Source organism: Oreochromis aureus, linkage group 11 (genome assembly GCF_013358895.1).
Source record: "Oreochromis aureus strain Israel breed Guangdong linkage group 11, ZZ_aureus, whole genome shotgun sequence".
Lineage (NCBI taxonomy): Eukaryota > Metazoa > Chordata > Actinopteri > Cichliformes > Cichlidae > Oreochromis > Oreochromis aureus.
Window position 1 is genome coordinate 18,154,687 of NC_052952.1, and position 16,205 is coordinate 18,170,891.

The following is a 16,205-nucleotide window of genomic DNA, read 5'->3' on the forward strand; positions in this document are numbered from 1 at the left end:
TTATTTTCTTATATGTTTAAAAGTGTCAGTTAATGCTCTTTTTTTAAAGTTAGGGACTGCTGTCCGCAATTTACAACCAGGAGACTAACAGAAAATATGCCAGCATTGGTGCTGTATTGTGTATTTAGTATTATACTGTTAAGGTCTGTCTAGGGTCTGTGATTAAGACTCACAGATTTGACATTAGTCTAATGACACATGTGGCCATTAAAACAACAGTCGAATGGCGTCTCCTGCTAGGCACGACTGAGGGCTGTTTAAACAACAATGACCACGTGATCCCGTATCTCATGTGACCGGCACAGAGCTGATCATGTGACTAAAATCACAGTGAGACCGGATTTGTTAGTCCACCTACCCTCGCCTGTGTTAGAAGGTGAAGTCTGTGCTGTTGCCGGTGTTTGCGATCATGCGGTGAGTTTTAAAAGAATGACATGAGTTCATGCTCGCAGTCAGGGGCGTGCAGCCTCGCTGTGGTTGCACTGTTTTGAAATCTGAGTGTCTTGGGGGTGCTTGAGGTTCACACATCGTTGGCCAGGCCCGCATTGTGATATCTATGTTACAAATATTGACAGGCTGCCGAGAGAAACTCTGGGTGTCCTCTTACTGTGGGCCTGTCTGCACTCCGCCGCCTCCGGGGGCTGTTCGTCGTTTTTCTGCCGAAAATCTCTCCGCGTCAGCGGCCTGAGCGGAGTCGACCCCGGTGCCCCTCTCTTTCTCACTCCTTATCTGGAGAAGGGCGCCATAGATGAAGGTAATCTTGTATTTGGGTTACTGTGAAGTAACGTACTATAGATTGGCTTCGTGCTTGTTGTGTTGCACATCCACAATGTGGCGATATCTCGTTCTTCCAGCCAGGAAACTGAGTCTGGTGGGAGACCTGCCGGGAGGCAATAAGTCAGTCAAGAGTTATGCTGGATACCTCACAGTCAACAAAAAATACAACAGCAACCTCTTCTTTTGGTTCTTCCCTGCTTCCATGGTAGGCCCAACTTCTTTTTTTTACCACAGGGGCCTCCCAAATTTACAGTACTCTTATTTGTGCAGTGTGACAGGAAATCACTGAGAGGATCAAATCTGTGTGGGGTTTTTCAGAAGTCAACTTTATCTTTAGTTCCTCAGTGAAGTTGTGATATTTAGTCAACTGCAGCCAGGAATACCCAGGTTTTCTTTTGCTGATTTTTAAAGCAAAAATCCTTACAGGAAGAGAGCTTGTATTACTTTTCAACTTACACTTGACCCTTTTTTTATTATGTCTTTTAATCATTAACTGAGTGTTTTTTATTTATGAAAATGCTCCAGAGCAGTGGAGATGGACGCATTTAATGACAGCAAGTAAAGTTTGAATCTTACTGAATGTTTTTTACTAAAAAGCCTCCAGGAAAAAAAGAAACTGAAAGGGTTCTAAACAACTTCCTTTTACCCCTGTTGGACCAGAATACATATACAACTGTGATCAGGAGTTTAAATCAAATTAAAAATGAGCATGAATGTCAGGGTTATAAGATAAGATAAGATAAGATAAGATAACCTTTATTAGTCCCACACGTGGGAAATTTGTTTTGTCACAGCAGGAAGTGGACAGTGCAAAAGTTATGAAGCAAAAATTAGAATAAAATAAAATAAGAATAAATACAGTACACAACTGTACAGAATAGAATAAAATAAAATAAAATACTATATACAGTAGAATAAAATAGAATAAAATATACAATGAGATAAAAATAGAGTACAAATGCTATATACAATTGAGTAAAAATACAACGATGCCAGAAAAGATTATTGCACATTAGTGTTATTGCATATTTGTGGATGTGTGTGTTTGATCAGTTGAAGTCTTTGTTGTGGAGTCTGACAGCAGTGGACATGATTTCTTTGCACTGTTTTTTCTCTAGGGTGGAATGATTGTGCAATAAACATCTTTAATTGCATAAAAAACAGGAATTGGGTCAAAAGTATACATAGAGGTTCAAATCTATTCATTCACTTAAATCATTTAAAAAGTAGCACTGAAGGTTCTGCAATGTTTTTTAACTTGATGAGGCCTATTAACTTGTCGTTAGTGATCATGATTGATGACAAGTGGTAGGTTCACTGTCTCAACATAAATGGGTAGTGTCAAACTTTTTCCTATCAGACCAATGCTCAGAACAATGTGAAAGTCCAAGCAACTCGCTGGAAGAAAAATTATAGATTTAAACAAGTTAGGAAGGTCTCTTGGGGCCATTTCTAAACCACTGCAGATTCCAAAATCCTAATTTTATACATCTGTATGGTGGTAAAAGTCCACTAGGTGGCGCCAGGGTCTTAAACTTTGTGCTTGCACTGATGTGACTGATAGGCAAACCAGGAGAAAGCTCCAGTCCTGCTCTGGCTGCAAGGTGGGCCTGGTGGCACGTCCATGTTCGGTCTCTTTGTGGAACATGGGCCATATGTGGTGTACAAGAACATGACGGGTAAGAACTGATTTGCAGCAGCAAGACTCCCGGGTTGTTTAAGCCTTCTTATTTAGTTTATATTCTCTGTCTTTGCAGTCGGTCCGAGGGATTATGCCTGGACAGCCAGATATTCAGTTTTGTACATTGATAATCCAGTATGTATTTCTGATTTATCACCACATTAAAAAAAAAGCAGTATTACTTAAAGTGTCATTTTCACTTTGTGCTTTTGAAAGATTGAGGAAGTTTTTTTCTCCCCTCTCTCTAGGTTGGAACAGGTTTCAGCTTCACTGAAGATGACGGAGGTTTCGCTCAGAACCAGGATGATGTTGGCAGAGATCTGTACAGGTAAAATATAACCATCTAATTTGCATATAGTCAGCTCATTTATCTTCACAGTAATGATTGTTACTAACTCTTTTTCTTATTCTCCTCTTTTCTTTTATAAGTGCTTTGACACAGTTCTTCCAGATCTTTCCTGAATATCAATCCAATGAGTTCTACGCAACTGGGGAGGTCAGCGTTTACTTTTAAACTTTGCGCAGAAAATGATTTTTCTACACTTCACAGAGCAATATGACACAAGTGGCTATTTAAACAGAGCAAAACGATTACAGGCCTAGATATATGCTTACCATGCTAACCAATTATTACTTTTTGCCAAATATGATGAAATTTTAATGTCTTATTTTGTTAACATACATTCTCTTTGCAGTCATATGCAGGGAAGTATGTTCCTGCCATTTCTTACTACATTCATAAAAACAACCCTACTGCCAAGGTGAAAATCAACTTCAAGGGGATGGCTATTGGCGATGGACTCTGTGATCCAGAGCTGGTGCGTAGAAGAATTTCATATATTTAGACGTAAACTCTGTCCTAAGATCGTTCCTGAAAGTGCTAATGTTTGATTCATAAGATGTGCTTAATCATAAAACTTGCTGAGGCAGGAATGACATTTAGAACTTAAGCAGCTGTGTTGCAATTTTGTAGTTGCACAATGCCAGCACAACTCATGGTGCAGTTGGAAAACAGCCTACAGAAAAGCAAACTCTTTAGAAGACCTGATCGTGATGATGGTAGAGAAGGTTTGGTGCTGCTGCGGTGAGCGAGGTGTGGCAGAAGAAAAGAGTTTTCTAAAGGCTTGGACTTATACGTGACCTAAACTGCAATATCCCTACGTAACCGCAGGAAAATCTCTTGGATAATGTCTAGAGTTGGCTTAGAAAGAGTTTAATAAAGCATCTGTTTCATGAACAAGACTCATTGACTTACACATTTTTTCCCTCATATGGTCTAAATGTGTGTCTTCATTGAAACACAGGCTGCTGTGTCTTTTGCTTTCATTGTCCACACTGTACGTTTGTCTTCCACTTCTCATGTTTGATGCCATCTGCTCCTATATGCCGATGCAGAAAGGTGACAGTACGGTGATATTTTACTGCTCTTCCACATCAGATGCTGGGTGGCTATGGTGAGTTCATGTACCAAACGGGAATGATAGACGAACTGCAAAAACAGTACGTCGACCAGCAGACAGATCTTGGAGTTAAGCTCATCCAGCAGGAGAAGTGGGTGGAGGCTTTTGAGGTAATGAGTTGATGTTGTTCGTCATCTACGTTTGCAGTATTTTCTAATTGTTCAAGGCACACAGGTCATGGATGCCTTTTTCATTTTAATTTCATTTTAATTTCAATCCCCTGACTTCAGGTCTTTGATCGTTTGCTGAATGGCGACGTAGATCCGTATCCCTCCTTCTTCCAAAATGCAACAGGATGTACCAACTACTTCAACTACATGACATGTCAGGTACTCCGAGTTCCTTGAAGTTCTTTTTCTTTTCTTTTTTTTTTTCTTTTTTTGTAAAATAAACTAAACCAGGTGTTGCTTTTTAACAGCTTAAAGAATTCACAAATTTCCCTTATATGTACCCCAGGAGCCTGAGGATCAGGACTACTACTCCCAGTTTCTGACCCTGCCGGAAGTGCGACGTGCCATCCACGTGGGCAACCTGACATTCCACGATGGCTCCGAGGTGGAGAAGCACCTCCTGCAGGATGTCATGAAGACCATCAAACCATGGCTGGGGGTGCTGATGGACAACTACAGGGTAAAAAGTGCAGGGTCATCCATTTTTATGTGAAATGCACAAGATGAAAATGTGAAGGGGAAGAAAAAAATCTGGATTTTGCTCATGATGTTTTATATTTAGAGTGTGAAACAAATATGTTTTACTTTTATTACTTGCTTTATTTATTTATTGACAAGTAAACTGGGCATCGTTCTCAAGTATTAACAGGAAACAATCTTAAAAAAAAAAAAAAGCCCAACTCAGACACTGTCAAACATTTCGTTACATCATCTTCTATGGATGGGGTCCAAAAGGAAAAACTTTACAGATGGCCTGTATTTGTATAGCGCTTTACTAGTCCCTAAGGACCCCAAAGCGCTTTACACAACCAGTCATCCACCCATTCACACACTGGTGATGGCAAGCTACATTGTAGCCACAGCCACCCTGGGGCGCACTGACAGAGGCGTGGCAGCCGGACACTGGCGCCACCGGGCCCTCTGACCATCACCAGTAGGCAACGGGTGAAGTGTCTTGCCCAAGGACACAACGACCGAGACTGTCCAAGCCGGGGCTCGAACCGGCAACCTTCCGATTACAAGGCGAACTCCCAACTCTTGAGCCACGATCCCCCCAGGACATGGCTCATGCCTACAGAGGACTGTAGGAACACGAAAAGAAGCCTGATGAAAACTGGAAGCACATTCTTTGGTAAAATGAGATCAGGTTCATCTCCTGGTTGGTGTGAAGCACAGAGGTGTCAGCGCTGCGTGAGTGCAAAAAGTGCTTAGGGGGATGACTTCTACAGATGACACCAGGCGTGACTGTCGATGGAGCACAATACTGGATGACGAGATGACTCGCAGTCTCCAGAACTGAGTCAGGAAAGCTTGATGAAGATTCGAAGCGCAGTGAAAGGGAGGGGGAGAGAAAAGAGAAGTGAAAACTCTGGGGTATTTTAAAGAGAAAGGTGGAGGAATGCAACACTTCCAGGAAAGAGCAGCTGAGAGGTTGTTTCTGAAGAAGAGCAGAGCGCGTCTCCAGGCGGCGGGACAGCCCTTTTGGGGTGACGAGGATTCAGTCTGATATCAAAAACAACAGTTGCCGTGTGTGTGTGGACGTGTGTGAATCTATGGAGTCAGTTAACTGATACAAATTGAATGCATTTATCCAGGTCTTGATGTATAGTGGTCAGCTAGATGTGATTGTGGCTGCTCCACTGACCGAGAGGTTCCTGCCCACTGTGAACTGGACCGGGGCCGCCGAGTACAAAAAAGCCCCTCGCTTCCACTGGAAGGTTCAGCCCACTGACACAGAGGTGGCGGGTTATGTTCGGCAAGTTGGAGAGTTTTATCAGGTGAGCGCATTGTGAAATAAAAGGCCAAATGCATGATCTTAAATCTCTCATTGAGGTTTACTGTTATCTGCTATCGGTCTCTTCATGCAGGTCATCATACGAGGAGGAGGGCACATTCTGCCTTACGACCAACCGCAGAGGTCCTTTGACATGATTGACAGATTCTTGTCAACTCAGGGCTGGAAATGAGAAGTGCAACTGTTCAAGCACCTTCACTTTAGAGAGCGCATCGAGCACAGACTGTTGATTTAAGACTGATTGTCACAGCTAACTTAAATCAGGTTTTTGTTTTCAACATTTTTTGCAGAACTTTTTAAAAACCAGAGGATACATTTCTTCTAAGCGTGTGATCTCTGATGCACACTCTTAGCTTGGATACAATATCTGGATTGTTGCAAACAGAAATAGTAAAACTGATAAAGTGATAAATCAGATTAACATCTTAAATTTTGGGGGTTCATGTTTGTTTTTTCTTGGGTCAGTATGAGTTAATGTATGTTGTGTGAAATCAGTGCACACTCCAGAGACAAAATTCAATGCAGCCAAAACAAATTTCACTCACCTCCAGATTTCTTTTCAACTTCTGCATATTTCACATTGAACTGTTAAATCTTTGTAAAGGCAACCTGAGAAAACGGTTCATACAAGTTTTAAATGATTTCATGTATTGAAGCAAAAGGTTCTAAGTGGTTCTCTGTACCTTCCTGTGTCACTTATAATAACCTTTATCCTAGTGTATGCAAAGTGATTGAATAAAGCTTGGAGGTGTTTTTGGTCCAACTGCTACCAGTTATGAATGCATGCTTTGTTTTCATTCACTAAAGGTGGAATAATTTTTTTTCTAACACAAGTTTGGTTTGTATTAAAGAACCTTTTTCTTCAATATATCCAATTCTTTTTAAAGTTTGTGTTTTGTGAGGTTGCCTTGGTTTTGAGTCCGATTGTTTGAATGTCTGTAACAGTCCGAAGGGACTCTGTAACTTTTTGGCAGCACTGTAAAGCCTTAAGTGTTGAAATTACTTGAAATAAAGATTTTTCTTTTTTTTAAAACATCACATTGTGTTACTTACGACCTTTTGCTTGATGCCATTAAGTGTTTTTATCATTGTGTTATATTGTGGTCTACCTCCCAGTACATGAGAGACTGGGAAAAACCAAAATGATGCTGGTGCACACTTTATCTTGGAGAGGAAGTGGAGTCAGATCTGGTTAGTGTTGCTGTTTGTGGAACAGTGGTTTGTACTTTCACCTCACAGGAAGGACCTGGGTTCAAATCCACCAGCCAGTTGTTGCTTTTCTGTGTGGAGCATCCAAGTTCACCAGGTGTTTGTGTGGGTTCTCTCCGGGTACTCCGGTACCAGTCCAAACAACAAGATCATGTTAACTGGTGATTCTGAATTGGCTGTAGGTGTGAGTGGTACTCTCATCTCTGCGTGATGACCCTGTGATAGAGTGGAAACTTGTCCAAGGTGTGACTGGTCACTGGGATAGCTTTCAGTCCCTGAAAACTAAAATGAAACTATGGAAAAGAAATATAATAACTTTAGTAGATGAAATGAGCAAGCATAACCCCGTGGGTCTGAAACTAAACTGAGAAGTAAACCAATTGAGGTGGGATTTGAAAACATTGCTAGATGTGAAAGTATTGTTTGGGAAAGTGAACAAGTTGTACACCAGGGGTCATGATAATCCAAAGACAAGTCCCTGCTTGGCTGCTAACTCGCATAGATCATTGCCTCCCCAAACTGCTGTCAGTCATTAAATGCACTTTGAAAATGAAATCACTGGAGCTCTTGATCATCCGAAGTAAGGTCCTGAAAAAGTCCTCTTCATTACTTAAAGAGGTCCCTCCGCATGTGTCCACAGTAGCAGCCGGAAATGAATTTCTTACACAACGATGTTTATTTTTATTGCTTATTTGTTTCATTGTTGTGGCTAAGATTTAATTGTCTCTCTGCATCGGCAGTGATTTGGCATTTTGACAGGATTCAACAAAGATGTTTGTGTACTGAAGTTAACTGCCATGCTATTTCATCGGGCATCTATCAAGCTGTCTAGACAGTTCAATAATTAATGAGTATTCTAAACCTTTAAAGCATCTTACTATTTAATGAGCAGTCATTTTTCAAGGACAAGCATCAGCAAATGCTGTTGATCCTTTGATTGAAATATTACTTTCCTGGGTTTCAGAAACAATGACATCATGTCGCGCGAATGAATGTTACAGAACAAGTGCTTTATTTTCATACCGTAATGTAACTGCAGTGATACTTTAACATCTGTACAAATGCAAAATAAAATGGAGACAATGTAATTACGGACCAAAAAACCCCAAAAAAAATGTACAAGGATATGCAGGCAGGAATGGATCCCATCCGTTCGTTACATATCAACCATGTACTTAAGCGCTGGGGTGAGCCTCGACGTACAGCGAAAGGCAACAAGTGCAAACATTATTTACAAACGTACCACACGTTTATTCTCCCTTCTAAAAGAAAGGTGGTTGCATTACATGTACAGGGTTATAGAAATTAATATTATGTACAATATTTATACTTTTAGACTTAAAATAATACAATTACAACATCATTAATATGCAGGAATTGTTCTCCACCGCTCACACACAGACACACTCACACTGTACTTCCATAGCTCCTTTTTTTTGTATGCCTATATAGTAACAAATGCATTTTTATTATGAACATGGATCCACTATCAAAAATGAAAACTCCTAATAATTCCAGTTGAAAGCGCGATGAGGTCATAAACATACTTTCACATGCATGAGGTTAATTTGGAATGGTCTGATCTAAACAGGGTTTTAAAAACAGCCAAAATTAAGGCAAGCTTCAGTTCAGAGGGTCGGTGCAACAAAGCCCTTTTACAAAGGATTTTCTAAGACTCATCACTCAATATTCGTCTCTCACACACACTAAACAGCACACAAAAATTTTAAGGGTAAGAAACAACATGAATACATCAAATGCCTTCACAAAAACCACCTTGTGGTCCGTTATGGGAAAAGATATTTTTCAATTAAACGGGAAAGAACAAATTCAACGCTATCGGGTCCTTAATCGTTCCCCGCAATGCAGCAGGTTCCATTATTCTTTTTATGGGCATGTGAAACAAGCCAGGCACACTTTCTCTATAAAGCCAAACATAGTTACAGGTTCTCGCTGGTGTGTGAAGACAGGGAGGAAGGCTTTTGGGGGGGGGATCACTGAGAATTACCTCTGACCTTAATATGGCTATTCTACCCTCCGTCATAACAGAGGACAAAGTGCATAGACAGCTCTGCGATCGCTCCACCTGTGCGTGGAAAGTATTTCATCCATCCTACTGTAAAAACACAGTGCATTATGGTCATCATGCTCATGAACTGACATTCCTGGTCATATGGAAGTGGAAATAAAGAGGCGCTGCGGCCTAAAGGAGATGGATGTAGAAAAGTTCGCCTGTAAGAAACTCAGGAGATTTGGCCTTAGGTGTAACAGACATCTGTAAGAAAGCCCATAACAAAGATTCATAGAAAAACAAAAGAAAAAGCAGAGATAATTACGGTGATTAAAAAGAAGCTATTAAATATAATAAGCCAGCAAAGCTTTTTAAGGAAGATTCAGGCACATTGTGATATCTTGGAAAGCACAAACACGAGCTGCTCTTCTTCAGGAATTGCAAGTTGTGGTGGTGAAAAGAAAAAGGAAAAAAAAGATAAACAGATATATATTTTCTCACATACTTTTCTTTCTTAATACAAGTCGAACTTTGTTCTGCAGCAGGAAAGAGGGACAAAACACAAATATATATATAACAATATTCACATACTCAATCAAATGTTATTTCATTTTGGTCTGAATGCACAACACACACACACAACAAGAGGCCTCAACGATTAAAAAGCTTCAGTTGGTCCTGGAGAGCGGAGGACGCTGGTCTCCGCTGCTGAGCTGCCTCACTGGTATCACAGTGTACAGTTCTGTTGCTGCAACAGCATCAAATGTCCTTGGCCATTCTGATCATTAATGTGGGCGTACAGTAGAAAAAAGATGATCAACACTGTGATGTATTGCTTCTGTCTGAGCATATGGTATTTTCACTGTCACGCTGTATATTATAAAGCTTTTTTTGTTGGTTTGCTTGTTTTTAAAGAATACTGCCGACAGGGAAGATTGTTAACAGTCATATATGTTTCTTGGAAAAAAGAAAAAGGGTCATTACACCGGCTTGCATATTCCTGTCTTCAAGACATCCGTGTCCAAAGTCTGACTTTAAACAACAAATAAAACGCAGCGACGTCCCCTCAGATTTGTCAGTGTCTTCCACATTGCTGCAAGCTTACGCAGCTTATGGTCACTTTTTATTCAGTCCACTGGGCACATAGAGATGTAAGACCTGTATTTTTGTTTTTTAAGAGATGACAGTCTGAGGCATGAATCTCTGTCCTCTAGTTTCATGAGCATCGTGATCAATTTTGTACCAATACAAAACAGAAAAAGTCACTGAAATGGTGCATGAGATTAACAAAAATGTCTTTCCACTAAGCACAAAAAAGCAGAATTAAAAAAAACGCGCCAAAAAAACCATAAAAGTTTTATGCGTTAATAGGATTGGTCTATAAAAATAGATACTGTAGCTACTGTATAAAGAACAGCCTCACAGGCCTTTGAGGTTTTTCTTGATGGAGAATGAGGAGCAGCACGTGCAGCTGGCGACCCTCAGAAAGCATGGGTGGTGGTAGGGGGAATTTGTGGCTGCAGCCGAGGTTACAGTCTCCTTTGTCCCTAGTGGATGGGGTTAATGTCTGTGCAGTGGTTGGTCTGCCCGTGCACACTGCTGCCCCCTACAGTCGTAGTGGAGGTGGTGATGGTGTTGTGCTGGATGACCTGCTGCTGGGAGCACACTGGGGCTGGACTGCCTGCAGGACTGCTCTCTGGACCTGAGGGGAAAGCAGAGACATCACTGAAGATAGAAGCGATGCGTAGAGCACGCATGTGTGAGTGCAAGTACAAAAGATAGAACTGAGGAGCTGCACACAGGGATACATAAAGTATGCATAATGGTAAAATCTAGCAAAATAAACACAGGATCTCTTATTATATTACAAAAAAATCTTTATTAGCAGAAGAGCATTTATTTCAAACATGTGACAACCTAAGGTTACACCAAATGTCTCATCCTCCATCTCAAAATAGACGATAATGGATAATACAAAAATGGAAACGTAAATCATTCCACTCCGTAAATACGCCTGATGGATTTTGGACACATTGTAGGTGACATCTTTACACCAGTTAGACTCATCGATGAAAGTCATTCCAGCCCAGGCTGGGAGTTGGCTTTCTCTTGTACAAAAGAGCCATTCAGCCAAGGGGGGACGTGAGCCTTATTTTCCTAAAGCTGCACAGGGAGGTGACTTATCCTTATTACATGGAAATGTCACTCGAATCCGTATCAAAGGGTGGGGCTCTGATGTCATGTACGGCTGAGCCGAAGCACAGTCCAAAAATCAGTGAGATCCCAGGCATCCGTTAGGGCTGTGATGTCAACGTGCAGACTGTGATGTCTTTCTCACGTTGAGGCTCGGCTGCTTCTGTGCACAGAGCTGCTGTGAGATGGAAAAAATAAGTCTCAAAAGGGATTCAGACAGCCAGCTACCAGAGTGTGCAACACCCATATGTCAAAGGAAGAGTCCTGCAGCGAGCGTGGGAGCTGGATACCAGCGCACTGGAACGAAAAGCCTTGCCAGTTACTGTGTGTCCGTCAGACTTGTGTCTGTAGGGTTTATTCCTTTCCACCGCAGAGCTAAGGCACACAGTTAAAGGTGTGTGAGTGTGTTTATGTTTAAGCTACTCACTGAGGTAACCTTGGGACTCTTTCTGCATAGTGGTGATGGGACAGTCCTTGTGTGTGAGGAGAAGCTGCTTGAGCTGTGTCACCTCGTTCTTTAGCATTGTGACTTCATTCTGAGAAAAAGAAAAATATTTTTAAGATTTCAGCGAATCGACATTTCTTGGCAAGTCCATCCTTAACTACCTAAAAACAAACAGTAAAATTCCCAGGTCATATTACCCAATATAAACAAATCAAAATCCATGGTGGTGGCCCTGAGTTGCAGTCGTTACTGTACAAAGATTTAGAAGCTCTAAAGGTGTTTTTTGTTTTTTTTGGTTTTTACCTGAAGCTGCATGTTGGTCTGTGTGAGCTCCTCTGCCTTCTTCTCTAATGACATCACCCAAACTTTTCGCTTCTGTCTGCATCTTGTTGCAGCCGCTCTGTTTCGCTCCAGAAACTTTCGCCGACGTTCATCCGGATCCTCGTCCACTACTCGTCTGCGCCGTCCACCACTGGGTGGCGGAGACTGCAACGTCTGCGTGGGCTGCATCTGCTGGGTTGCAGGTGACATCTGAATCACGGGAAAATGGCATTAACATTACTGGTGTCCCCGATGGGGCAGCGCCTGCCTGCCACGATCCGACCACATATGTAACCATCCTGACACAGCTGGAAAGCAGCCAGTCAGCTGTCTGCTGTAGCTGCTATGCTGCCCTCAGAGCCTCCTGCCTCTAAACAACAATCTATACATTACTTCCTGCAGGTATTTTATGTCTGGCAACTTCCCAAAAACAACATCTGCTTGTACCACGTGCCTTAAGAAGCTGGGCTGTGGGCGTCAGGAGTGAATGACTGACTGACTGACTGGGCTGATTCACTAGCTTGCCCACCTTGTTAAAGAGGTGTCGGGAGGCAGTTTTCCAACGCCCACTTCCACTCAGACTAACACCACCAGACGCAGTCAAAAGGCCCATTTCTATCCACTGACAAATCTTGACATATACTTGGCTAGGTCAAGTGTTTTCAGTCTTCAAAACATTACATTTTTATGAGAAGCATGGAAAATGCACGCCACTTTAATGGTGGCTGCGCACACAGACAATGTTGTTTTAAAGCTTTAATGGTACATTTAAAACATATAGTGAATTGCACTTCATGATGTAGCACTCTGTGCTGCAAAAAGGCTTCAAAGAATGCAAGGACAAAATGCCTCTTTTTTTTTAATGCTGTGAGCAATCCTGTCAATTAATACTGAAACAGGTATATTCACAGCTAAAACGTCTTCTGCACTTGAAGCATGCCGTGACTACTTAATTGCAAATGGTTGGTGCAGTGGAGCAAAGTTTTCAAAAGACAGTCCTGAATATCCTTTTGTAACTGTTCACTTTCTGAACTCTTCGTGACCCCTTCTCTCCATGGCAGGCATCCAACACTGACCTGTAGCTGACCAAACGAAAAGGAAAAAATACTTTTGCGCCGGGTGCCAGGAAACTCGCTATTAAGGATGCAGCAAGGGAAAATGCGTTCATCCACTCACTTGCTGTGAATTCTAAGCATCATTTTAGCCATGCTTCTATACTAAACCACTAATAGCTGACTTCAAAACTACTCAAAAGCCTTCCAAAGCACTGGCTCGTTTTAGTCACGCTGCATACACGCTGACTTCTAGCTGTGTGAGTGATTTTAATGTGCAGTGTAGTTAATGTGTTATTGAACTTGTGGCTTTGCCTTTGGGCTGCCTAAAAGCTTCTCAGCTCTCTCGGGGAGCCGATTTGCTTACCTGTGAAGCAGAGTGCATCGGAGGGTGCGGTGATGTCTGATGTGGGTGCCCAGGATGAAGATGGGGGTTGTGGGAGTTGTGATGGGGATTGTGTCCCTGCGGGTGATGGTGTCCACCCTGAGCGTGGCCCTGGTTGTGGTGGTGGTGTCCGTGGTGCTGGTATGCGTGCGGAGGGGCTTGCAGGTGCTGGTGCGGGTGCGAGTGCATGTGATGGTGAGCGCCTTGGTCCTGCCGTGATGACATCATCTCCATCATGTGGCCCATGGAGTTCATGTTGCCGTTTGCGATGGCACCGGGGTGGTGTGAAAGTGCAGCCTTTAGCCTCTAAAGGAGACAAAGTGGACACCAAAGACAACATTTAATATAAATCTCTGGGAGTATTTCGTCATTATGTTTGTACATATTCGCCTCCATCAGTGTGATGATTAAGCGCAGACTATGACATGACAAATGGCTTCATAAATCCACATGTCAGCAGGACAAGTCAAAGCCACTTAGGCTGTCCTTCATCTCTCCTTCAGTCCTGTCATTCTTGCTCTTTGCCTTTCATGACTGCATCCCACCGGTTCCTGCTCTTCATATTTACAACAGCACCTCTCTCTCTCTCTTATAGAGTGCATGTGTTTGTTTGTGCATTTCTGCTGGTGAGATGAGATCGCTGGTAAGGTGTGAGACCTCAGAACGCTCCCTTACTGTTGACCCAGCAACAGGTTTGTTGCTTTAACTGTGTGGTCTACTTAGCACTGACTGAGACGGTGTCTCTGAGCAGTCTGGGATGAGAACCAGAGAGAAGCGCACTAAAAGTGCACTTGTGTTCCTCATGTTTACCAAATGCACCTCTCCACTAGAGTGTGTTTTTCTGGGCACCGCATAAAGACGACCGCAAGCGCAGAAACCCAGCACAAACCTAGACATAAATAAAAAATGCATGACATATTTACAGTTTAATAGCTTTTAACAGGTTGCAAAACCTTATTTAATGAAGATCCTTTTTACCAGAAGCACACTGCTGATGTTAATAAACACTAAAATACTTGGAAATTAATTATTCCTTTTACAGTTGATCTCCTGAGACATGTTTAGTAAAAAGTTAGCAGCAAAAATGAAAAGAAAGACATTGGTCTAAGGCTACTGTTGTGAATTCCACAACGTTTTCTTTTCCCTTTCCCAGTATTCTCTTTTTTCCTCTCTGCTCCCTTCCCCCTTCTCCCAGCTGCTGTCAGTAAGTCCAAGGCTCCATATCTTTTAACAACCTTCACATTCATGATTCCCATAGGGAATGGCATCCAGCTGGTCTGGATCACAATGCTAGGACATAAGCAGAGCACAACATCATCCCTTCACTTCCCGCTCACACTGTCTATGAGTGGAAAGCTTTTTACACGTAGGAAGGCGGCACAGTCCAATAAATCATTTTAGAAGATTGAGAACAAAAAAAGTGACTGTGTTTTACCATATTTACACATTATATATGTGTGTGTGTGTGTGTGTTTGGAGTTAGTTGTCTTTACTTCTTCCACGGACAATGTGGGATGCAGAAAAATGCACATGAAACCGGCACAGTGAATTTATGACCTTGTCGAGCCAGTTTTAGTTGACTATAGTTTCTGTTTATCACAGAAAGGTATGCTTGACACTTTGAAGCAGGTACTTTTCTGGAAGCGCGTGATTTTATCTGTTGGACCTCACTATGAATGTTATTTTAAACTTCCACACTTCTAATGTCATAGATAACACATCCTAAACCAATATAATCACACCCTAACCCCACTAACTGCCTTCACCAAAACCTCTAAGAATTGTTCTCAGGGGCCACAACCCTTCCTTTTTGTGACCAGAGAGACATGGGTTAAAATACCACAGAGTCTACACACAGCGAGTGTCTTCAAGCCTGCAGCTGTCAGCGGCATCATAGCCACACTGAGTCTTACTGATGAAAACAAAAAAGCAGCACTGAGAAGTCTCTGACTTTCTTTAACACACTACAAACAGTTGCAATCTGCAAAGTTTTCACACTGGGTAGCTATCTGGAAATAACATCTTAAAACACGACAGCTAATTGACATGCAGCTGAAGCAGAAAAGGGATATGAAATGCTTACAGATCAATCATAGTCACCAGCGTTGACAAGGACATCTTCTGTACATCACAGGATGAATTCTGAGTTTGACAGCTCTCACTGAGCACCTTCCCTGCAGCCTGCAGTCGATCAGTATGAACCAGAGAGGTGAGACCCACGCCTTTTGTGCAAGAGAAAACCAATCAGGGTCTGGCAAGCTCCTGCCACTCAAGCAGGGAATCACCTGAATGAATAGAAGCCAGAGGAGTTTGCTGGCAGCATGTCTATCTTTGTAGTCTCTGTAAGACGTTTAGTAAGCTGATGGCCGGTAAGATGCTCTTTTGGTGTCAACTCCCTTCTAGAAAGGGAGGACGCCAGGTGGAAGACAGAGAGCATAAATGGTGAAGGGGAGTATTGAGAGAGACAAAGACTAGAGGTGGGAAGAGATTAGATGGATTCCAGTGTTTCTTCCCCACACACCATTAGCCTGAAACGGCAATTGGTCATTTGTCAGCGTCTCAGCGAGCTGTCCAGCTGGCACTATCTGTATATTAATTCAATTAGCCTGCATTCAAAGAGGCCTGCGAGTGTCAAAGTACAGAGGGACTGCAGGTCAAAGAGCCAAGGGGCCGATGCACAAGCCTTAGTGGTGATGATTATATACA

At 42.2% G+C, this 16,205-nt stretch overlaps 2 protein-coding genes across 8 annotated transcripts in view; one reads left to right on the forward strand and one right to left on the reverse strand.

Moving 5' to 3' along the window:
* The first annotated feature begins 281 nt into the window (after positions 1 to 281).
* On the forward strand, positions 282 to 6,921 carry cpvl (carboxypeptidase vitellogenic like). Its single transcript, XM_031746253.2, has 13 exons — positions 282 to 414; positions 576 to 754; positions 855 to 982; positions 2,342 to 2,456; positions 2,535 to 2,593; positions 2,707 to 2,786; positions 2,888 to 2,954; positions 3,154 to 3,276; positions 3,897 to 4,028; positions 4,149 to 4,247; positions 4,375 to 4,548; positions 5,684 to 5,866; positions 5,957 to 6,921. Exons 1-13 carry the CDS (start codon positions 410 to 412, stop codon positions 6,053 to 6,055), a joined length of 1,443 nt encoding a protein of 480 aa, XP_031602113.1. The 5' UTR covers positions 282 to 409; the 3' UTR covers positions 6,056 to 6,921.
* A 1,162-nt stretch (positions 6,922 to 8,083) lies between these two features.
* creb5b (cAMP responsive element binding protein 5b) overlaps positions 8,084 to 16,205 on the reverse strand; it is a 37,582-nt gene continuing 29,460 nt past the window's right edge. Inside the window, exons 8-11 of one of the 7 annotated variants that reach the window (XM_039620159.1) lie at positions 13,482 to 13,805; positions 12,045 to 12,251; positions 11,724 to 11,832; positions 8,084 to 10,805 (exon numbers count right to left, since the gene is read on the reverse strand). In XM_039620159.1, coding sequence (XP_039476093.1) covers positions 10,651 to 10,805; positions 11,724 to 11,832; positions 12,045 to 12,251; positions 13,482 to 13,805 — 795 coding nt within the window. In that variant the 3' untranslated portion in view covers positions 8,084 to 10,650. The other 6 variants (XM_039620158.1, XM_031746296.2, XM_039620160.1 and 3 more) reach the window with 6 other exon arrangements.